General features: G+C 41.3%; 1 protein-coding gene across 1 annotated transcript; it reads left to right on the forward strand.

Annotated features, from left to right (window-relative positions):
- The first annotated feature begins 1,027 nt into the window (after positions 1-1,027).
- On the forward strand, positions 1,028-18,496 carry LOC127586581 (eukaryotic translation initiation factor 4E type 2-like). Its single transcript, XM_052044644.1, has 7 exons — positions 1,028-1,243; positions 6,146-6,260; positions 12,052-12,186; positions 13,414-13,518; positions 13,622-13,774; positions 15,354-15,490; positions 17,743-18,496. The coding sequence occupies exons 1-7, from the start codon at positions 1,224-1,226 to the stop codon at positions 17,780-17,782; spliced, it is 705 nt and encodes a 234-aa protein (XP_051900604.1). The 5' UTR covers positions 1,028-1,223; the 3' UTR covers positions 17,783-18,496.
- The last annotated feature ends 5,219 nt before the right edge of the window (positions 18,497-23,715 follow it).

The following is a 23,715-nucleotide window of genomic DNA, read 5'->3' on the forward strand; positions in this document are numbered from 1 at the left end:
CCTGGAAGAGTGCAAAATAGTTCATTTTTAACTGGCAATTAAGGATGGACAGTAAATAAGAACATAAGAAGTATGAGCAGGAGGTAGCCCTTTGAGCCTGCTCTGCCATTCAGTAAGATCATGGCTGATCTAAATGTCCAAGATGTCTACAATTTGGGAATGGTTTGGACAATAAATGCTGTCATTGTCTGTGAATAAATAGAAAATTCAAAAGGAGTGTTGCTTTCCCTCAACAGTTCCCTAAATAAATTAAATGAAGACCAACCTTAATTAAACTAGGTTTTGGGGCCCTTGCTTAAGGAGCAACCATGAGTTGCATCTGTTAGTTGGAGGGTGAAATAATGACTGAGGTCCTGCCTGTCAGATCAAATAAAAATCAATTGCCACCATTTTAAAGAAGTGTGGGCTGATTTCACCCTTGTCCTGGAAATTATTTATCCAACAACCAATGCAATTAAAACATATTGGCTGTCTATTTCTTTCATTTACATTTGTAGAAGCCTGCAGTCCACAAACTGGCTGTTTCCTCCTGCAGCTGTCCCCACCCTGCTCCAAAATCTCAAACATTGAGATTGATCTAAAACATTAACACTATTCTCTCTCCATTGCTGAGTCTCTCCAGCATTTTCTGGTTCACTTAGATTTCCAGTATCTGCAGCTTGTTGTTTTTCAATTTATACTTCAAAAGTTGGTTGTACAAATCTGTAGCTCATTATCCTTTGTTACTTCAAGATGAGTCGATCATGGGGAAGACCATATCTGTCACAGAACAAATATGATCAACACTGGAGTCGAAGACATTGAACTGGGAGTCTAATTTAAATCAATAATATAACTTGAAAGGAATTGCAGTATATTCTTATTTTTTATTAATTTTTGCATTTACTATTAATCTCATATACTTTAAAAAAGTTTACAAATAATATTTTAATTCATCATCGCAGATGAGTAAAGCTGTGTGCCAAATCCTAAATTCATTATTTGGAAAATCAAAATTACTTCAGGGTAGGTTTTGAAATCGAGATCTTTGCTCCGCTTAAGTTTGGTCTGAAGCGTTTGCCGTGGCCGTGGCTCAAACGCATGCGCATTCATCCCCGCCGGAGAAGCGGCCTCCTCGTTGAGGGGCTGGCGTATGTTTTTTTTAAAAGTAGCTTTTTTTTAACATAATTACGTGTTTTTACCGAATACATGTTATCGTGTTTTCTTTCCGAATCCTTGAAGAAATGAACAATAAATTCCAAGCGTAAGTTATCGATAATTTCTTTTAAGAATTTATTTCCCGAAAAAAACTTTTCTGGAGGCGGTTGACAGCTCGAGCTGGATTGAAGTCCCGCTCCGAGCAGCGTCGCTGATTGGCGGGCCGTAGAAAGGGGTGGGGCGGCAGCCGGGACCGCCCGATTGGCTGTTGGCGCGGCAGCCGGGACCGCCCGATTGGCTGTTGGCGCGGCAGCCGGGACCGCCCGATTGGCTGTTGGCGCGGCAGCCGGGACCGCCCGATTGGCTGTTGGCGCGGCAGCCGGGACCGCCCGATTGGCTGTTGGCGCGCTGCTTAAAAAAACTGATGCAATGGTGGAGTCCATTTGGGCTTCCAGCAACACTGCGATTTCATCAGTTCCGTTCCCTGTAACCTTTCAATCTCTCACGCTGCCTCAAGAAGGCAACATCCATCATCATGTCCTGATGTCTCTACCCGAAACGTCGACTGTCCATTTCCCTCCATAGATGCTGCCTGACCCATAGAACCATACAGCACAACAGCGGCCCACCTTGTTGTGCCGTACATCAGACCACCCTCACACTACCTAACCCCTTCCTCCCGCATATCCTTCTATCTCACGTTCCTCCATATGCCTATCCAACAAGCTCTTGAACCTGTTCAATGTATCTGCCTCCACCACCACCCCAGGCAGTGCATTCCATGCACCAACCACTCTTTGGGTGAAAAACCTCCCTCTGACATCTCCCCTGAACCTCCCACCCATAACCTTAAAGCCATGACCTCTCATCTTGAGCATTGGTGCCCTGGGAAGGAGGTGCTGGCTGTCTATCTATTCCTCTCAATATTTTATATACCTCTATCATGTCTCCTCTCATCCTCCTCCTTTCCAGTGAATAAAGCCCTAGCACCTTAAGCCTCGCCTCATATTCAATACTCTCCAATCCAGGCAGCATCCTGGTAAATCTCCTCTGCACCCTCTCCAACGCCTCCACATCCTTCCTATAATGAGGCGACCAGAACTGAACACAGTACTCTAAGTGTGGCCTAACTAAAGTTTTGTAAAGCTGCATCATAACCTCGCGGCTCTTAAACTCAATCCCGCGACTTATGAAAGCCAACATCCCATTGGCCTTCTTAACTGCTCTTTCCACCTGTGAGGCAACTTTCAATGAACTGTGAATATGAACCCCCAGATCCCTCTGCTCCTCCACACTGCCAAGTACCTTGCCATTTACCCAGTACTCTGCCCTGGAGTTTGTCCTTCCAAAGTGTACCACCTCACACTTCTCCGGAATGAACTCCATCTGCCACTTGTCAGCCCAGCTCTGCATCCTATCAATATCCCTCTGTAAGCTCCGACAGCCCTCCACACTATCCACAACACTGCCTATCTTAGTGTCGTCCGCAAACTTACTAACCCAGCCCTCCACCCCCTCATCTAAGTTATCTATAAATATCACAAAAAGTAGAGGTCCCAGAACCGATCCCTGCGGGACACCACTAGTCACTGCCTTCCAATCCGAGGGCACTCCTTCCACCACAACCCTCTGCTTTCTACATGCAAGCCAATTCCTAATCCACACAGCCAAGCTTCCTTGCATCCCTTGGCCTCTGACCTTCTGAAGAAGCCTACCATGAGGAACCTTATCAAATGCCTTACTAAAATCCATGTAAACCACATCCACCGCACTGCCCTCATCTTCCTGGTCACCTCCTCAAAGAACTCTATCAGGCTTGTGAGGCAAGATCTTCCCTTCACAAAGCCATGCTGGCTGTCCCTAATCAGTCCATGATTCTCAAGGTGTTCATAAATCCTATCCCTTAGAATCCTTTCTAACAGCTTACCCACCACAGACGTGAGACTCACCGGTCTATAATTCCCTGGCCTATCCCTATTACCTTATTTGAACAAGGGGACCACATTCGCAACCCTCCAATCCTCCGGCACCACCCCCGTAGACAATGAGGACTCGAAGATCCTTACCAGCGGTTCAGCAATCTCCTCCCTAGCCTCTCGAAGCAGCCTGGGGAAAATCCCGTCAGGTCCCGGAGATTTATCTGTCTTAATATTATTTAACAACTTCAACACATCCTCTCTCTTGATATCAACAACCTCGAGAACATTACCCCTACCAGCACTCCCTTCCAAATCATCAAGACCCCTCTCCCTGGTGAATACCGAAGAGAAGTACTCATTCAGAACTTCTCCCACTTCCGCCGCCTCCAGGCAAATTCTCCCACCTTTGTCCTTAATCGGACCTACCTTCACCCTAGCCATCCTCCTACCCTTCACGTATTTGAAAAAGGCCTTGGGATTTTCCTTAGCCCTACTAGCCAAAGCCTTTTCATGTCCCCTTCTAGCTCTCCTCAGCCTTTTCTTAAGTTCCTTCCTCGCTACCCTATATTCCTCACGGGCCCTGTCTGAACCTTGCTGCTTATACCTCACGTATGCTACCTTCTTCTCCCTAACAAGTCGTTCCACCTCTCTCGTCACCCACAGTTCCTTCACCCTGCCATTCCTTCTCTGCCTCACCGGGACATATTTATCCCTAACATCCTGCATAAGATCCCTGAATATCGACCACATCCCCATGGTACATTTTCCTTCAAAAAGGACATCCCAATTTACACTCCCAAGTTCTCTCCTTATAGCCTCGTAGTTAGCCCTTCCCCAGTTGGAAAACCTCTTGTTCTCTCTGCACCTGTCCCTGTCCATGACAATTTTAAAGGTTATGGAGCAATGGTCACTGTCCCCCAAATGCTCACCCACCAATAGATCCTTCACCTGTCCCGGTTCATTTCCTAAAACTAGACCCGTTGAGTTCCTCCAGCTCCTTTGTGTGTTGATCTATCATCAAAGATCCCCACCATCGCGGCTATGCCATCTCCTCACAGCTACCGTCAGGCAGGAGGTACAGAAGCCTGAAGTCCCACACCACCAGTTTCAAGAACATCTACTTCCCTTCAACCATTCGTTTCTTGAACTAACCTGCACAACCCTAATCACTACCTCAGTATAGCAACACTATGACCACTTTGATCAATTTGCACTAACATGGACTTTGTGTTTTTTTTGTTCTAATTGTGCTCTTTCTTGTAAAAATTGGGTATAATTTGTGTTTAATTTATGTTTTTCTTGTGAATGCTACTTCTATGATGCTATGTGCCTGTGATGCTGCTGCAAGTAGGTTTTTCATTGCACTTGTGCATGACAATAAACTCGACTTTGACTTGCATATCAATTCCCCTTTGATTCTTTTTATACAGAGGGGCAGTTTACAGTATCAAATTAACATTGGCACATTTTTGATATATGGGAGGAAACCCATGCAATCATAGGGAAAATATGTAAACTCCACATGGATGGCGCCCCTACCCCTCCCTCACCTCCATTCAGGCCCTAAACAGCCCTTCCAGGTGAGGCAGTCTTTCACATGTGAATCCTGGGGTTTTTTTTGCATCTGGTGCTCCCGCTGCAGCCTCCTCTATATTGGTGAGATCAGGCGCAGATTGGATGACCACTTTGCCCAGCACCTTCGCTCCATCTGCCGTGCCTGCCAGGATCTCCTGGTGGCCAGCCATTTTAATTCCACTTTTCATTCCCACATTGTGACTTACACAGATTACAGAGCAGAAACAGATTGATTTTGTGTAACCAATCCATCCTGTTGTTAATTCTCCACATAGGCAGAAGCATTCACCTCATATTCTTGAATATTCCTTTTCTGTCTGTTTCCTTCAAACACGTTTCTAATCTGTTCTTAAATGTTAATTTGGTTTCTGCTTTAATTGCTAACTCTGCAAACTCACTCCATAACCTCACAATTCCCTCTAAGAAATCTTCCTTTCTCTTTATTAAATAAGTATGAGATTTAGAATAATTTCTCCCATGAAATACCTTGGGAAATGTTACTACATTGAAGCTGCTAGTTATTCCTCTGATCTGGATCCTGAAACCAGTGCTATCAGTTTCCTTCATCTATGTGTATTATCCTTTCATAATTTTAAACACACTTCTGTCATTTCATTAATTAGTCTTTGTTCTAACAGTAATAGCCCTAGTTTTTCAAGCCTTTTAATTATATTATACCAGGTACAAACCTAGCAAATCAATTTCCTCAACATTCTTACTGTAAGGTGACATCCAACACTGCACATTCAAACTGTGGTCTTCCTGGACCTTCATCATTAATACTTGATGCTTATATCCTACATGTTCTATACTTGTTCAAATAAGTTATTCATGTGAACTTACACTGGTAATAATGATGAGCGGTTACTCTACCAGAGTACCTCAACATCTAACAGTATATGACACCAACTAAGGTGTGAGCATGCAATTGTAAATTACACATTGCATTGAGGGTTTAAGACAAATAATATATTTCCTCAGGTTAAGGGATGTAAGAAAACAATTGGAAGAGCTTAGAGGGAAGTACAACCAATTGAGTAATTGGAGAAATAGGGGAGTGCAATAAGAGCAAGTAGGAAACATATCCAATGAAATTATTAGAAGAGCTCAGAAGGGCATTTTGCAGAGTTCATTTTGTCATTTTTTGATAATTTCTATATATTTTTGTTTTACTTTATTTCTGGTATGGATAAATGGAATGCACAATGGGAAACATGTTATTTAAGCCTGGGTGAATATCTGTAGAGAGGTACCCTTTTGTGAATAGTGAACGTGGTGGCTCAATGAAGACCCTAATCCTCTATTATTACAAATGTGTGTTGCTAATCTATTATAATAAGGCAAATCAAGACCAAGAGATTTGTCCAGTGGTTGGAAATAACGCTTTCCTCAGCTTAGACATTTTCCCAACCATGAACTCAAAATTTGTGCACTAAAAAGTTTCTCATAGAGAGACAGTCTTAAGTTAAGCATTCTGTTTACGAAAACATCATTTGTATGTTCTATATTTATAGTCTGAAAGATGATGACAGTGGGGACCATGAACACAACGAAGACAATGAGCCACTGAAGGAAAAAGAAACAGAATTATGTGAACAGGAAAAGACACAAAGCACTGCCAAAAGAAAGGTAATAGTTGATATTTCCTTAAAGCTGTTAGAAAAGAACTCAAGAAGGGGGTGAGGAGAGCCAGGAGGGGCCATGAAAAGTCCTTGGCAAGAAAAACTAAAGAGACCTACCCCACTGTGATAAGACTATTGAACAGTTCCCTTATACAATGAGATGGACTATGACCTCACGATCTACCTTGCACCTTATTGCACTGCACTTTCTCTGTAGCTGTGACACTTTACTCTGTACTGTTATTGTTTTTACCTGTACTACGTTAATGCACTCTGTACTAACTCAATGTAACTGCACTGTGTAATGAATTGACCTGTACGATCGGTATGCAAGACAAGTTTTTCACTGTACCTTGGTACAAGTGCCAATAATAAACCAATACCAATACCAGAATCCCAAGGCATTCTATACATATGTCAAGAGCAAGAGGATAACGAAGGAGAGGGTAGGACTACAAAGGATAGAGGGAACCTGTGCTTGGAGGCGGAGGATGTAGGCGAGGTCCTAAATGAGTACTTTGCATCGGTGTTTATCAAGGAGAAAGATGTAGATAGAGAGATCAGTGTGGAGTGTGCTAATATGCTGGGGCATTTTGAGATAAAGAAAGAGGCAGTGTTAGGTCTTTTAACAACGTTAAGGTGGATAAGTTCCCAGGGCCTGATGGGATATACCCCAGGTTATTGAGAGAGGCAAGAGATGACATCACTGGGGCATTGACCAAGATCTTTGTGTCCTCTCTAGGCTCAGGTAAAGTCCCAGAGGACTGGCGAGTAGCTAATGTTGTTCAAGAAGAGATATGGGGATAATCCTGGAAACTATAGACTGGTGAGTCTTACTTAAGCTATTGGAGAGGAATCTTAGGGAAAGGATTTATGAGTGTTGGGGAAAACCATGGCCTAATTAGGGACAGTCAGCATAGCTCTGTGAGGGGCAAGTCGTGTCTTACTGACTTGATTGTGTTTTTCAAGGAGGTGACAGAGGTGATTGATGAAGGTAGAGCTGTGGATTTCGTTAACATAGATTTTAGTAAGGCATTTGACAAGGTACCTCATGGTAGGCTTATCCAGAAAATTAAGATGCGTAGGATTCACGGTGACTTGGCTGTTTGGATTCAGAATTGGCTTGCCCTTAGGGTAGTGGTCGATGGGACTTGTGCTGGCTGGAGGTCCGTGACTAGTAGTGTTCCTCAGGGATCCGTACTGGGACCTCTGCTGTTTGTCATATATATGTAAATGATTTGGATGAAAACATGGATGGGTGGGTTAGTAGGTTTGCAGGCGATACAAAGATTGGTGGCATTGTGGATAGTGCAGAAAATTGCAAAATACAGTGGGATATAGATCAGTTGCAGATATGGGCAAAGAAATGGCAGATGGAGTTTAATCCAGTCAAGTGTTAGGTGTTGCAATTTGGGATAATATAAAGGGACAGTACACCGTTTAATGGCAGGACCCTTAACAGTGTTGATATACAGAGGGATCTTGGGGTCCAAGTCCATAGCTCCCTGAAGGTGGCTGCACAGGTTGACAGGGTGGTAAAAAGTGCATATGGCATGCTTGCCTTTATTAGTCGAGGCACTGAGTTCAAGAATGAGGAAGTTATGTTGCAGCTTTATAAAACTCTGGTTAGGCCACATTCAATTCTGGTCACTTAGGAAGGATGTAGGGATTTTGGAGAGGATACAGAAGAGGTTTACCAGGATGCTGCCTGGATTGGAGGGCATTTTGCCCAGGGTTGAAATGCCTAATACTAGAGGGCATGCATTTAAGGTGAAAGGGATCCACGTGCAAAGCATGGAGGAATATGGTTACTGTGTAGGCAGAAGGGATTACTTTAGTTAGGCGTTTAATTGCTAGATTATTTAGTTCAGCACAACACTGTGGGATGAAGGGCCTGTTCCTGTGCTGTACTGTTCTATATTCAGCCATGTAATGCACATCACTGCCTCAGTATTCATGGGATGGTGGGATTCTCTACAGGGAGCTAAAATTATTTAGTAGGATTAATTTTATCATGGTGGATCTTCGTTATTGACTCCCAAGCATTGCAATGTCTGGTTCTGGGATTGCTATTTATAAATTCAACAGACGGGGCAGGACTCTCTTCATCTGAAGGGGAATGTAAAGCCATGTGTAAAAACATGAGGATCTTCAGTCACCTTAGCCAATTTCCACTCCCCACCACCACCACCCCTCCCCCAAACACACACATCACATGCACACACATACCAGTCATTATGCTGTAGGTAATCCTTGTAACTGAACAGCTTTGACAGCCAATTGGGAGGTGTGCAGGTACAGTTGATTGGGCATTATCCCACTGATTTGTCGTCTGCTTGGATGTGTGTAGCCTATAACTCAGAATGTTGGAGATTCAAGACCTTGCACTATAGTGATTGACATACCAGCACAATATTGATTTAATGTGAGGGTCACTTCACATATAAAAGTTATTACACATTAAAGGAGAATGTTGAAACAGGAGCAGGCTATTCAGCCCATCAAATATGCCCTGCCATTCAGACTTCCTGAATGATTTGTATCGAAACTCTATTCAATCAACTTTTTTTCTCTTTATAACCCATAGCCAGCTTTATCTCAGATATGTAAGTTGACATTTCCTTGAATTTGACCCCAAAACATCGGCAGAATAAATTGTTCTGTATCAATTTTATCAATCACTTTTGAATTCATAAAAACTTCAGTCAAATCATCTCCTTTCCAGGGAATAAGCTGTCTATATCATCTTTCGATATAATTTAGCTTTTGGAGTCCTGGAAGTCTCTGCATCTTCGTTGCATCAGAATTAGGAGCAGGAGTAGGCTGCTCGAATTCTCAAGCCTGCTTTTCTCTTTAACATCATGACTGATTGGATTTTAATATCAGATGTGCATTGCCATCTAACTTTTCCCTCTCTTGCTTACCTAACTCTGCTGTAAAAATATTCAGAGATTCTGCACTCACTGGCCTTTAATGAAAAGAGTTCCAAAGCCTCATGACGCTCTGAGAGAAAAAAAATTTGCCTCATCTCTTCATAAAGAGGAGGTGGCCCTATCTTTTGAAGTCCTAAAAGTTTCTCCCTTTGCAGATATTAGTCCAGTAAGCCTTCTCTGAACTGTTTACATGACATTAAAATCCTTCCTTAAATAAGGGGACGAACACTGTCCACAGTAGTCCAGACATAGTCTCACCAATTCCTATATAACTGAAATATAACCTCCCTACTTTTGTTTTCAATTCCCCTGGCAGTAAACAACAACATTTTGTTAGCTGTGCTTGCAAAATAATTGATTGTCCAGAATTTTTGTGCCCACTCTAGGGTGCACAATGAATTTTGTATAACTCCAGGAGGCTATGAGAGAAGGGAGGGATTCGGGTGAAAGGAAGATTCATAAATCAGAAGTAGTATTGGGTTGGAGGACAGCTGCTGGCAGGAGGGCTTCATTTCTGATGATTGATGGATGCGTAGAAATGATTCGTGTAATGCCTGCCTTTTATGAGGATGTGTGAGGTAATGCTTTGCGTTGATTTGTTTTATCAGCGAGGTGCAGAAGGGATGAGGGTTGAGTGATCAGTGCTACGGTGTGGATGGTTTAGTGGTTTAATTTGGGTCATTAGTTGAGGCACCAGGTGATCTGTGCCTTGTGTTGTAGATAACAGCTGGGGTGATTAATCACGTGGGGAGCAGGGCTTGTGATTGGGAAGCAGACAGTAGGTGAGGATCATGAGCTTTAAGGGAGAGGGAGTCCAAAGGAGGGATGGTAAATAAAGGGGACCAAATTGATCTGGATTTTCAGCACCAGTTCCATAAATAGTAATGTCATTATGACTAAATAATCTGATCGGAATCAGCTTTATTATCACTGACTTTGTTTTGTAGCAGCAGTACAGTGCAAAGACAAAATTACTATACATTACAACATATATAGTGCAAAAAAAAGAGTAATGAAGTAGTGTTCATGGGTTAAAAGGCCATTCAGAAATCTGATGGCAGAGGGGAAGAAGCTGTATCTGAATCGTTGAGTGTGGGTCTTCAGACTCCTGTACCTCCTCCCCGATGGCAGTAAAGAGAAAAGGGCATTCAATGTTTGAGTTGGTTGAGAGATAAATGTTGGTCAGGAAGAGAAACTTCCTTATGTCCTTTTACTGTATATGATGCCACATAATCTTTCCTATTCATCTGAAAGGGAAAGACAGACCTCTCTTTAGTCTCTCACTGGAAATTTCAACGCAGGAGTCAGGTTTCAGGTGAATTGAGGCTCCTTGGAGGATTGACTTGGAACAGCAACTAGCAGGACAGCACCAAAGTTGTAACTTTGCGCTCACTAATTTTGTCAAAGTACTAACTTATTTCATGATAATAGATTTCTCATCATTTCTCCTATCCTTCCCCTTGATTTTTTTTCTTAACTCAAATTGTATTTTATGAGATAATCATACTGAATTTTTCTCTAGGATTTGGACAGAGCCAGTGTGCCATGAAACACGAAATATCAGCTGATTGAGCTACAGATGTGAACATGTGGGGCTCTGAACCTGGAAATGGATCAGGCCCCTTTAAAAAAAAATTAGCAATACAATTAAGCATTTTTAAGAGGATTCTATCAAATAAGATATAGTCTTTCCTTAATTTAGAAAAGGGATGTGCTCCGGGAAAACATTTCATTAAGCAAAATCAAAAAGACTAGATGAAATGTATTATAGATATTTTGGTAGAGGCTGGCACAATATTTATTACAGTCATAAGTCGAAGCTATTTATTCCAAAGCGTCAATGGCATTATAGCAAAAATTCAAAATAGGATGTTCGTAAATCGACAAATACCTCCACACTTAGTTTGCAAACCCCATATCTCTCCTGATGCTCCCAGACAGCCAGTCTGCCTCTGCTGAACATTCTGTCCCTACTGCATGCATCCATCTCAGATGGATCCTAAATGGAATGGGTACCTCCCATATAGGTCATTCTTGTACCTTGAGTAGAGTAGATTTGTGGGTCACGCCCCAGTTCAGAGAGCTGAGCAGAAGAAACTGCAGTTGTTCAGGTGTGACATTAAACTGAGGTCCCATCTGCCCAGTGCATTGCTGTTTGTGGGAGTTTTCTGTACACAGATCGGCAGCAATATTTCATATATTATCGTGACATTTCACATGTCCTTGTTGATGCCCTTTGGGATGAATGTATTGAGAGCATGATGTAAAATGTCTTTCAATATTAAACGAGATAGATGAAGACAGAAACTACCCATCACCACCTCCACCAAACAACTGTTCCAACTCAATTTGGCAGTCAGTGGCAAATGACCAAAGCACCACCTCGAGGTTTTCCTGGAAGGTTTTAGACCACGAAAGTGAAATAAGTCAGTGGAGGATTTACTCAATGCATGGTTGAAAAGCCATGGTATTAACCCCAAACAGTGGTGGAGCTTGACTATGTTCCATAGGAAGTTTATCTTTAGTTACATGATCTTGGAATATATTAAAGCAAGTTTATAGTTTATTTACAGCACCAAACCTGACACTTAGCACAGCAGGTCCTTGTCAGTGAGCCTCTCCCGCCCCATTGACATAATCTAATTCATTTTTGAGGGTCTTTGGTAGATAAGTTCTGAGTAAAAACAGTAAATTCTGTGAATACCTGCAACTTAAGATATACATAAATTACACTGTGAACAACCCAATGAAGTCATGTAATACACACCGAAAAAGTCAAATAAAAACATCGGATCCTTCAAGGCTGGTTGAGGCAGTGGAGAATAGAATAGTTAATTCTTTAGCTTGGTGTTTTTGTTTACACAGGCAGTGACACCTGGGGCTGGCGAGCACCCTCTACAGTATAACTACACCTTCTGGTACTCCAGGCGTACACCCAGCAGACCAGCTAACACCCAGAGCTATGAGCAGAACATTAAACAGATTGGAACAGTTGCCTCAGTAAGTCAATTACAATGGTCGAAAAACAGATTTTTATTTTTATGTAAATAAGGTGGAACACTGGGAGTGACAACAACATTAACTAGTATTAAATTTTGTCATAAAAGCTGGGACAAATCTGATTGTATTGGGTTAAATTTCTGAGGTTATTTTAATGCACCTATTCAATAACAAATCTACAGACAAATTAGCAGCCAGCATCAACCTAATTCTTCTCATAGTTTCACAATGTGTTGAAATATGGATCATGCTATCAGCAATATCACATGCCTTCATAAATATTTTAACTAAATGCTGTTATGATGCAGTTACTAACCTCGGGTCAGTTGTTTAGTGATGCCTTTATTGCCTGTTGGTTATCATCTATGGCAACATTTAAAACAGAAACTACAGAGAAAAGTTCTTTATGAAAAATAACAGATGGGAATATTGGACACAATAGAACAGATAAAATGATGGAACAGCTTATTTTGGTCAACCCCAGTGGCTTAATTTATTTACTACTAACAGAAATTAATTGGTTTAATGTTCCCTGACCAAAAAAAATTCCTTATGCTTCTGCTTGGCAAAGAGATTTATTGGAGGGGGTTTCTAAAAGTTGGAGTCAGAGAGTACAAAACCAAGTACTTTTATACGTGATATGTGGTATAGAAATGTACTGTTTGTGCACAAGGGACCCCAGAGCGTTTGGGAGCACATGAGGATGGGTGATGTGAGGGATAAGAGTGTTTGAAAGCCATGGCAACAGCATTCTTGTGTTTGTTAGTCTGAGAAGTTGTATGCCTTGATGAGAAAGCAGCTGATGAAAAAGGAAGATATCTGTTGACCTGCATTTGCTCCCATATTAACTGCACTAGGTCCATAATGGCAAACATGCCTTAATATGTCTAACTCCAAAACACCAGAATTTTACTCCTAAACCTTTCAGTCTCTCTTTCACTCTCCCCCTCTCCCTCTGTCTCTCCCTCTCTCTATCTTTCTTTATGCTTTCTGAAATCTACATCTTTGAGAAAACTTAAATCATCTGTCTTTGTATCTCTTCAGATGATTCAGTCTAAATTTTATTTGACAAAACTTTGCTGATGTGCCTCGAGATGTTTTACCATATTAAACGTGTTGTATTAACAAATATCACTTTGTTGATCAAAATCAGCTGGTGGTCTTTGTGTTGTAATGTGATTCATATGATTAGGTTGCTGTTGATTGCTGGCTTCGGTCTTCCTCCAGGTGGAACAATTCTGGAGGTTCTACAGCCATCTGGTGCGGCCAGGTGACTTGACAGGGCACAGTGATTTCCACCTCTTCAAGGAGGGTATCAAACCCATGTGGGAGGTGAGTGAAGGGCTAAATATTTGTTCTAACCTTTTGGCTTTAATTTATTGGTACCGAAGACCAAAGATGTTCAACCAAAACTAATTAGTTTATCTCATTGCAGGATGAAGCCAACAAGAATGGTGGCAAATGGATAATACGTTTGCGCAAAGGCCTGGCATCCCGATTCTGGGAAAACATCATCCTAGCCATGTTGGGAGAGCAATTTATGGTCGGAGAGGAAATCTGTGGAGTCGTGGTATCAATCCGATTTCAAGTAAGTAATCACTGGCAAACATCTAGAAAAATCCCAAGGCGCTTCAGAGAGTGCAAAGGAATAGATGAAAAAGCAGTGGCTGGAAAGTGTGACTGAAAGTCAAAGTCAAGTTAATTGTCATATGCACAAATACATGTATCCACAGATGCAGCATCACAGGCACATAACATCAGATAAGCAGAATTCACACGAGAAACATAAATTAAACATAAATTATACACAATTTTTACAAGAAGAGAATACAATTAGAAAAAAAAGTCCATTTTAGTGCAAAGTAATTAAAGTGGTCATAGTGTTGCTAAACTGTAGTGATTAGTGTTATGCCAGTTGGTTCAAGAACTGAATGGTTGAAGGGAAGTAACTGTTCTTGAGCATGATGGAGTGGAACTTCAACTTGGCAGAATATCTGAGAAACTTGCCAGAATAGCAAGGTGCCTAGTACGCTGTTGAGTGTGTGGAAAGTTAAGGGAATTAGAGAAAATTTAGACAGTGAGGTATGTACATGATGAAGTGGAGCGAATTCACAGATGACCACAATCAAAGCACCTTTTTCAATCTTTTTATTAAATTTCATATTAAATTTCAAATTAATGTACATAACATTAGTGATTATACACATGGTGCAAAGAGATTGGGATAACAATCATAACAGTTGATATATACACTCACAGGGAATAAAATATATAATCTGAACCTCCGAATCTCTTACTAAGTGAGCATGATAAAAAAGAATTTGAAAAACAATCAAAGCACCTTGGGGTGTGGTGAAGATAAATGACTGGAGAAGGATGGAGTTGAGGAGACCAGAACCAATGGTTTCAAATTGAATATATTAAGTGACAGGTAATCATTGTGGATCAGTAAAGGATGGTGAATGGTACAGGGCAGCAGAGTTTTGGGCAAATTTTGTTTTGTGGCTCAGAAAAATAATTCCATTTTATCTGCAGGTGAAGTTCAAGTGAATTTGTAAGCTGTATGGCATACAAAACAAACACGTAAACTTTATCCAGTTTGCTTTTATACTGGTTATACACTGTTCTTTTACATTGGGGAAAATCCGGTTCACAGCAGAAATCCTGACCTACTCCTAGGTACAAACATCCAGAAGCGCAGGAACAACATGTCTGCTTTGTTCACTAGTCTAAATCAGGAGGTTCTAGCCCTGCTGCAAAATTTTAATAAAAAATGTAGACTGACATTTCTGTATAGGCTTTAGGAACTACTGCATTGTAGGAGGTGCCATCTTTCAAATTCAAAGTAAGGTCTTTACAGTCTTTTCTGATGGATGTAAAAGAACCAAGCCATTATCCAAAGAAGTTCTCCCAGTGTTCGGGGCTAGAAATTACTCTCCATCCAATGCTATCCAAAAAGGTTAGCTGGTCACTCTCACATTGCTGCCCACTCAATCTTGCCTGCATAATTTTGCTATGTGCTTCCTGCATTACAACAGTGACTATGTTGCAGAATTGGTTCTCAGACTGTTTGGAAGTGCTGAGTTCGTGAAAACTTTTTATTGCTTACATGGCATTCTGTGTTGAAAATTCCACAAATAGTTTTCCTCTTTAACATTTCCTTGCAGGAGGATATAATCTCGGTATGGAACAAAACTGCTAGTGATCAAGCAACTACTGCTCGGATACGTGACACGTTACGCCGTGTATTGAACCTGCCACCCAGCACTATTATGGAGTACAAGACACACACAGACAGCATCAAGTAAGATTGACTCACCGTGACTTCTCACTGAGAATTGAATGGTAGAATAATGCTAGTGTCAAAGGTGTCTCAGAGTGGCTGCATTACCTTCTGAAGGGGGAAGATGAACAGCCAGAGGTTGTGGTACATATCAGTACCCACGATGTAGCTAGGAGAAAGGATGTGGTCCCGAGCTTGGGGAGCTAGGTCGCTGTATAAACAACAAGACCTTAAAGGGTTGCTTCCAGTGCCACAAGCTAATGAGTATAGGAAAAGGATAGGTCAGGTGAATGCATGGCTGAAGGGATGGTGAAGGGGGATGGGCTTCAGGTTCCTGGATCATTGGGACTGTTTCTGGAGAAGGTGGGATCTATACAAGAGAAACAGTTTGCCCCTAAACCAGAATGGGGCCAACATCCTAGCAGGGAGGTTTGCTAGTCCTTTTGGGGAAAGTTTAAACTGAGTTGGTAGGGGGATGGGGCTCACAGTAGATGTTCAATGGAAAGATACAGTCATCTAGAGGAGAAAAATTAGTGTACAATAGGCAGAGCAAGTGGGTAAATGCACATGAGGGGAATACAAAGCTAAACTGAATCTATTTTAATGCAAGGACTCTAACTAGTAAAGTCGATGAACTGAAAGCTTAAATTAATGTGGGAGTACAATATTGTTGCCATCACTGAGACGTGGACGGGCAGGACTGGCAACTTAGTACCCTGGGGTGTAGAATTTTCAGGTGAGATGGAGGGGGCTGTTAAAGAGGAGGTGGCATTGGCAAGATTGAGGGAAACATTACTTCATTATTGAGGGAGGACGTTCTAGAAGGCTCCTCAAATGAGGCCATATGGATAGCTATTATTGTAACAGGAACAGGCTTTTCAGCCTCTGAAGCTTGTTCTTTGATTCTATTGGTCAATTTGTACCTCAACTCCATTGACCTACCACTGAGTCACGCAACCCTGTGCACTTACCTGATAAAAATCAACCAAAGATGGTCTTTAAAACTGACCACACCCCAACCTCCTATCAGCTTCAGCTGCCTTTTGGCAGAGAGAGTTCCAATTTACCACTGCTCTTTGTGTGAAGAAGGGCCACCTGACATCACCCCGATTGTCCTGAATCTAAAGACATTTCTTGTTCTTGATTCCCCCACTGCAGCAAACATCTGCCCAGCCAAATCCCTGTTTAAAAAAAACTTAATTAGATCATTACATTAAGTTCTAAACTCAAGAAGGTAAAGATGTTTAGGATTCTTCATAATTAACCCTTAAAGCCTTGGTGTCATTCTATTGAATCTATGTTCTAAAACCACAAGGCCAGCATAATCTCCCTGTCATCATGAGTCATTATCTAGCCTGGAGAGAAGAAATCGTTTTCCTTTAAGTTTACAAACTGCCAATCAAAATTGATAGTGAAAATCCAGTTTGAGCGTTGGTGATTAGGAATCATTAATTGGTAAATGACAAATTTCTTTACCCTGAGCTTTAGAACAAGAGAAGCTTTATTATGTGGAGTAGTTGGGCAGATTTCCTTTTAGGGAAAATTAGATAAATATTTGAAGATATAGAGACACCTTTTGTGCTTTTAAAAACTACCTTCTCCCCAGTATCATACCTACTATGGAGAGAAGTGTGTACAGTACAGATGTTTTGGGGCCTGTTTTAAGAGTGCAGTTTTGTTCATCCTTGTGGTAACATGATCAAAACGGGTGCAAGAGATCACATAGTCTGAGCCTTGAGGTGACATTTTGAAGCACAACATCTTTAAACATGATCACCTACCTAACAGAGAAGTATAATAAATTCATCTTGCACTTCTGTAGCAAGATCTAATGGATTGAAGTTCAGTCTATCTTAGATAAGTTTGGATCCCTTGTTCTTTAGCTAACTGTTTTTTCCCATCATCAGCTATCTATAATTCTCTGTTGCCTTTCAGTTATCCTTTATTTCACACTTGATTAATTTTGGCCACTTAATGCTGCATGATCAGTGTTCCAAGCTCACCAGCCACTTAATGAGCATTCTCTCCTAATTTTCCCTGGCGCCAGCTTCACCATGTTTGTTGGGTAATTTTATCCAGCACCTTGCCCAATCACTTGTCACTGACTCATTATTGTGTGAGTTTATGCTGCCCATGCACATTGGTGTACTCTGATCAATCTCTACCAGCTCATCCGCTCTCGTTATTACCATCACTCCTGTCAACATGCTTTGAAGATAGTGATCTCACTCTATTAACTAGCCTTTGAGTCTTGGTTTCATCTTTCATTTCAGGGACAATTCAAGCTTCCGGAACACAAAGATTGCAGTGTGATGCAGAATTCCATGGAGCACATGCCTCGGTGTGGCAAGTGGTGGAGCGCCAAAACACAGAGAGAAAAATAGATTGGTGTTGGACACCCTCTCACTTTGGTGTTATTTATTGGCCAACCAAACAGAAGCCATTTTATTTCTGCATTTTGTTTTATTCCCTTGTTGAACACAGCGGTTTATCATGGAACCTTAAGTGGGTTTCTCATCAGCCACATTGGACAGAAGGCGCAGTCTGGGAGTGTCTTCTTTTCCCAGTAATCAGACTGTCTTTGTCTTTGTTGCTGTGTCCTCATTGGCAGATAATGACCTCATGCCTTGCCTCAAGAACTGAATGGATTTGTTGTCTTAAACCTCCAGGTTCAGGATAGAATATTATCCTACTGTTGTGCTATCTGTTTGAATTTCCTTTTCTATGATAGAGTAGAACTGAAATGCATACAGTTTTTGAAACAAATATTTTAAAGTGCATGAAACTGCACTAGGTAGATAATATTTGCAGGAAGACTTAATGTATTAGTATTAAATATCTTGGTCTTAGAGAGGTACTAACATGTTTAAAATAAATACATTAATGTTACATTTAAAGTACTGCACATAGGTGTTCAGTGTTACCAAATTAAGCCTTTGTTTCCAACAAAATAATCTCAAAGTCAGTGTTCCCCAAAAAATATTAATATAATTCTTGTCACAATAAACAATCAAAACACTTCTCTCATTTAATGCTTGTTTTCCACACTTCTTCAGTGATTTTTTTTTGAGCACCCAATCCCAGTTTTGTCCAAGGCAACTCTCTGATCTTTCCCACAACACATGCAGCTTGAGGACAGAGCTTCAGATTTTAAATATGGCAAACTGTACAATGGCAAGTAGAGGGAGGTGGGAAGAAAGGAATCTAGCAGGCCCAGGTCTTTTAAACATGCCACTCTTATCTACTCTGTGCATGGTGATTCCACACAATATTCCTTTGCTATATTCAGCCAAAAGATGAGAGGAAGTAAAGGAACCAGCAAGAAAAGAAGGTAGAATGAGACTGATTCTTGACTTTGGTGATTTGTGAATGGAGTTCCAAAGATGCAAGAGATTGATGGCATCTGACAACTGTGTCAAAGGTATGCGGTCCATAATGGTACTTGGGCTCTTAAAGTTGTTGAGCTTTGAGGATCTCCTTAGCCCCAGGTTCTTATGGGAATACGAGTCACTCCCACCCTTCACCCCTTCTGACTCATTATTTGGTACTTGTTGAGGTGTTTTGTTTGTTTGCACAGGTGATGCTGACAAAGGTAGCATTTATTATCTACTGTATGTAGCTGTGGCAAAGTAGCATTTGACTTTCAAATTGAATTGATGCCAGCCTTGAGTTGGTGATGCCCCAATTCAAAATCAAGCTTTTGCTTGACCAAATTCTGTTGCATGATAGAAATTGCAAGGGAGGGAGATACCATCAATGTAATCTTGGAAAGGTACTGTACTGGGTCCTGTACATTGTACAAACAGCCAATGGTGGAAAAAAGTGTATGTTGAATTTAGTCAGGGTGTCAGTGTTGCAAACTGCGTTGTTCCACATGGTAGCTGTGTTACAGTCACATTCTTCAAGGCAAGTGGTTTGTAAACCATATCTGTTAGAAGGGTTAGGAGATTAATCATTGGTGTGAAATCATTGTTTGGTATGGCAACTGCTCCGTCCTTGTCAGCAAGAAACTGCACAGAGTTGTGGACACAGCAGTTCACGGAAACCAGCCTCCCCTCCATGAACTCTGTCTATACTTCTCGCTGCCTTGATAAAGCAGCCAACATAATCAAAACCCCACCCACCCCGGACATTCTCTCTTCTCCCTGTCCCATCAGGCAGAAGGTACAAAAGCACATGCCATCAGGCTCAAGGACAGCTTCTATCCTGCTGTTATAAGCCTACTGAACGGTCCCTTAGTATGATAAGATGGACTGTTGACCTCGCAATCTACCTTGTTATGGCCTTGCACCTTATTGTCTGCCTGCACTGCACTTTCTCTTTAACTGTAACACTTTATTCTGCATTTTGTTATTGTCTTTGCCTTGTGCTACCTCAATGCACTGTTGTAATGAATTGATCTGTATGGACAGTATGTAAGAAAAGTTTTTCACTGTACCTCAGTACATGTGACAGTAATGATAATAAACCAAAGTATTGAGCCCCTGCGTTGGATTCAGAGAATTGACAGGATCATATGAATTTTCATACAAGGAGGCCATTTGGGCCGTCATGTCCAAGCCAGTGTAGGAAATGAACTCTGTCATATTCGCATTTCCCAGCCCTAGGTTGCAGCTTTTCACATGCTCATCCAAGAACACTTTAAATCTGATGAGGGTTTCTGTCGTTCTCGCAGTTTTGGGCAGTGAATTCTCGACCCCACCATCTGCTGGGTGACAAAGTTCTTCCTCAACTCCACCTAATCCTTCTACCAGTTTAGACCTTGGCCCCTGGTTAATTATCTGTGAAGGAAAACAGATTCTTCCTATCCACCCAACCAGTCTGCCATCATCTCACACATCTGGGTAACGGTGACCATAACATGTTGACGGTGGGGTCTTGCAATGGTTTTGGTAATTAAATGGGCAAATCCTCTTGTTTGAAATGGTGCCATTACGGAGCCTGTGTTATCAGCCCAAGATTGATGATCCTTGGGGCTTGTTGGAATGCGGTACTTCATTAGGGAAGATTTGTGAATAGAACTGTACATTGGGATTGTTAATAATCATGTTCTGTAAGAAGCTTCTAACAACTTCCTTTGCCTCAACGGAACTTCTCTGGGAACATCTTGAACTGATGTTCTGAGACTACATTTGATTGGTGACCAACAACAATCACCTATGCCTCCAGCCTCAGTATTTCCCTTGTGTCCTCAAATGCATTGGATTCCAATTTTATTGATATAATTCCCATTCCATTGGTATTGGTTTATTATTGTCCCTTGTACCGAGGTACAGTGAAAAGCTTGTCTCACAAACTGATCGTACAGGTCAATTCATTACACAGTGCAGTTACATTGAGTTAGTACAAAGTGAATTGATGTAGTACAGGTAAAAACAGTAACAGTACAGAGTAAAGTGTCACAGCTACAGAGAAAGTGCAGTGCAGTAAGCTGCAAGGTCACAACAAGGTAGATCGTGAGGTCATTGTCCATCTCATTGTATAAGGGAACCGTTCAATAGTCTTTTCACAGTGGGGTAGAAGCTGTCCTTAAGTCTGGTGGTACGTGCCCACAGGCACCTGTATCTTCTACCCGATGAGAGAGAAGAGAGAATGTCCTGGGTGGGTGGGGTCTTTGATTATGCTGGCTGCTCCACCAAGACAACGAGAGGTAAAGACAGAGTCCAAGGAGGGGAGGCTGGTGTCCGTGATGCACTGGGCTGTGTCCACAACTCTCTGCAGCTTCTTGCGGTCCTGGGCAGAGCAGTTGCCATACCAAGCCGTGATACATCCAGATAGGATGCTTTCTATGGTGCATCGGTAAAAGTTGGTGAGAGTCAAAGGGGACAAAGGGGAGTTGGTGAGAGTCAAAGGGGACTTTTTATTAGTTTTCAATTTAATACAGATTGATATATAGCATCAATATTTATACATGTAATACAAAGAGATCAGGATAACAATCATAGCATAAATAATCATAAAGAACAATAAAATATAAAAAAAATCTTTAGATCCAACGATCTCTTAGTAAATGAATATAAAAGAAAGGAAAGAAAAAGATTTATTATATAAATTAAAAACAAAACCAAAGCAATAAGAAAAATTGTAAACAATATAAACTAAACTAAACAAAAAAAATTTCAAAAAAACAAACAACAAAAAAAAACTGGGCTAAAATTTCTCAGTAGAAACAGAGCAATATTATGTCGTCAACTCCGTTCCTCCAAGCTGGAAAGTTATTGAAAGGGGATCTATATCATGTGAAAATATTGAATAAATGGACTCCAAATATCTTTAAATTTAAGCGAAGGATCAACAGTACCACTCATAATTTTTTCCAAGTTTAAACAGGATATAGTTTTCCTTCCTGTACTCTGACATCGCTATTTGAGATACGGCCTACAACGATGGTATCATCTGCAAACTTGTAGACAAAACAATGGTTTGTCTGACTGCAATTCTGTTTCTGTAATGTCAGAAACACTTATGGGATTCATTAGGTGAAGTCACCATAGAAGAATAGCTCAGTACCACTGGTTTCACTGTTTTGATATCTTCCAATAGACGGTTATGATCTCACCTTATTTGGACTGTTTCTTCACTTTACTTAACCTTAAGTCTGTAGCGGTTGCTACCGTGGAATGCACACAAGACGCGAGTCGTAGAGTTTCAGAACAGAACTGGTTTATTTTCCCGCCTTGCGCGGGCCTTTTAAGGGAGACTGTTCCCGCCCAATGCAACCGGCAATGACGTATATGCTACGTCATCAAGTCTTTCCCGCGCGCGGGTCCTCCCCGTCGCTCGGGGAAGACGAAAGCCTGCCGCCATCTTGGGCCTCGTCGCTCCAACGCTGCACGACCTGACTGCCGAGCCGGTTTGCCTGCCCAGACGGTGAGTCACTACAAGTCGTTATATCATAGAAATCATAACACTTCATATGTACTTTTAGTGCTGTTATTAAGTTGTTCCAGGCCTAGTAAGTATTTATCTCTATCCCATCTAGTGTTCTTGAAGTTGCAAAGAAAAGCAGCCATGCTTGGGTTTTGCAAAGCAAATGTCGTAGTCAGGTAACGTAATGTTACCTGACTATTAACCTAGGGCTAAAGACTCAGGGGAACAAATTCAAATTTCACCATAGTACCAAGGGAGTTTAAGTTCAGTTAATTAGTATCTCGGGTAAAAAGCTAGTAATGGTAATCATGAAGCTATTCAGTTGTAAAAATCACACCAATGTCTATAAGGAAGCACAATCACTGGCCTTTGACGAAGAGCGTTCCGAAGCCTCATGATGCTCTGAGAGAAAAAAAGTTGCCTCATCTCCGCTTAAAGAGGAGGTGGCCCTATCAGTCACTTTTGAAGTCCTGAAAGTTTCTCCCTTTCCAGATATTAGTCTAGTAAGCCTTCTCCGAACCATTTACATAACATTAAAATCCTCCTTAAATAAGGGGACTAACACTTATTGTTATTGTTCATAGCTGGCTAAGCCTGGGGGTATGGCTTTGTTTTGCAGTTTTGTATGGTTTATGATAGGAAGGTCCTGTGCCGTGCAAAGTCCGGTCAATCAGGTCTGAGATAGCTTGTTGAGGAATATTTGAACTGAGGTAACAGTTGCTACATTTGATGACACAAAGATAGCCTGCAAGTATGTTGTGCAGAAGACACAAGGAAGTTACAATATGTAGGTTAAATAAGTTGGCAAAGATCTGGCAAATTGAATATAATGTGGAAAAGTGGAAAAATGTACAATTGTCCATTTTGGCAGAAAAATGAAAAAGAAGCATATTATCTAAATTGCAACAGATTGCAGAGCTCTGATATGTCATAGTGTCTGAATTGTAAAAGGCTGCTATGCAGGTACAGCATGTAATTATGAAAGCAAGCAGAAAGTTACCATTTATTGCGAGGAAACCTGAATACAAGAGGAGGCAGCGAATGCTTCAATTACCTAGGACTTTGTTGAAACCACAACTGAGGTACTCGGTATAGTATTGGTCTCCTTATTTGAGGATTTTATTGTGTTTTGAAGTAATTTAGTGAAGGTTTACTAGACTAAAATCTGGAATGGGCAGGTTGTCTTATGAGGACAGGCTAAGTCAGCGTGTGCTGAACTTCAGAAGAGAGAAACATATAAAATCCTGAAGGGTCTTCACATGGTGGATGTGGACAAGATAATTCCTCTTGTAGGAGAATCAAGAAATAGGGGTCACCACTTAAAAACAAGAAGACAGGTGAGGCAAATTTTGTTCTCTCAGAGCATTGTGAGTCTT

This window comes from Pristis pectinata, chromosome 37 (genome assembly GCF_009764475.1).
Source record: "Pristis pectinata isolate sPriPec2 chromosome 37, sPriPec2.1.pri, whole genome shotgun sequence".
In the NCBI taxonomy this organism is placed as follows: domain Eukaryota; kingdom Metazoa; phylum Chordata; class Chondrichthyes; order Rhinopristiformes; family Pristidae; genus Pristis; species Pristis pectinata.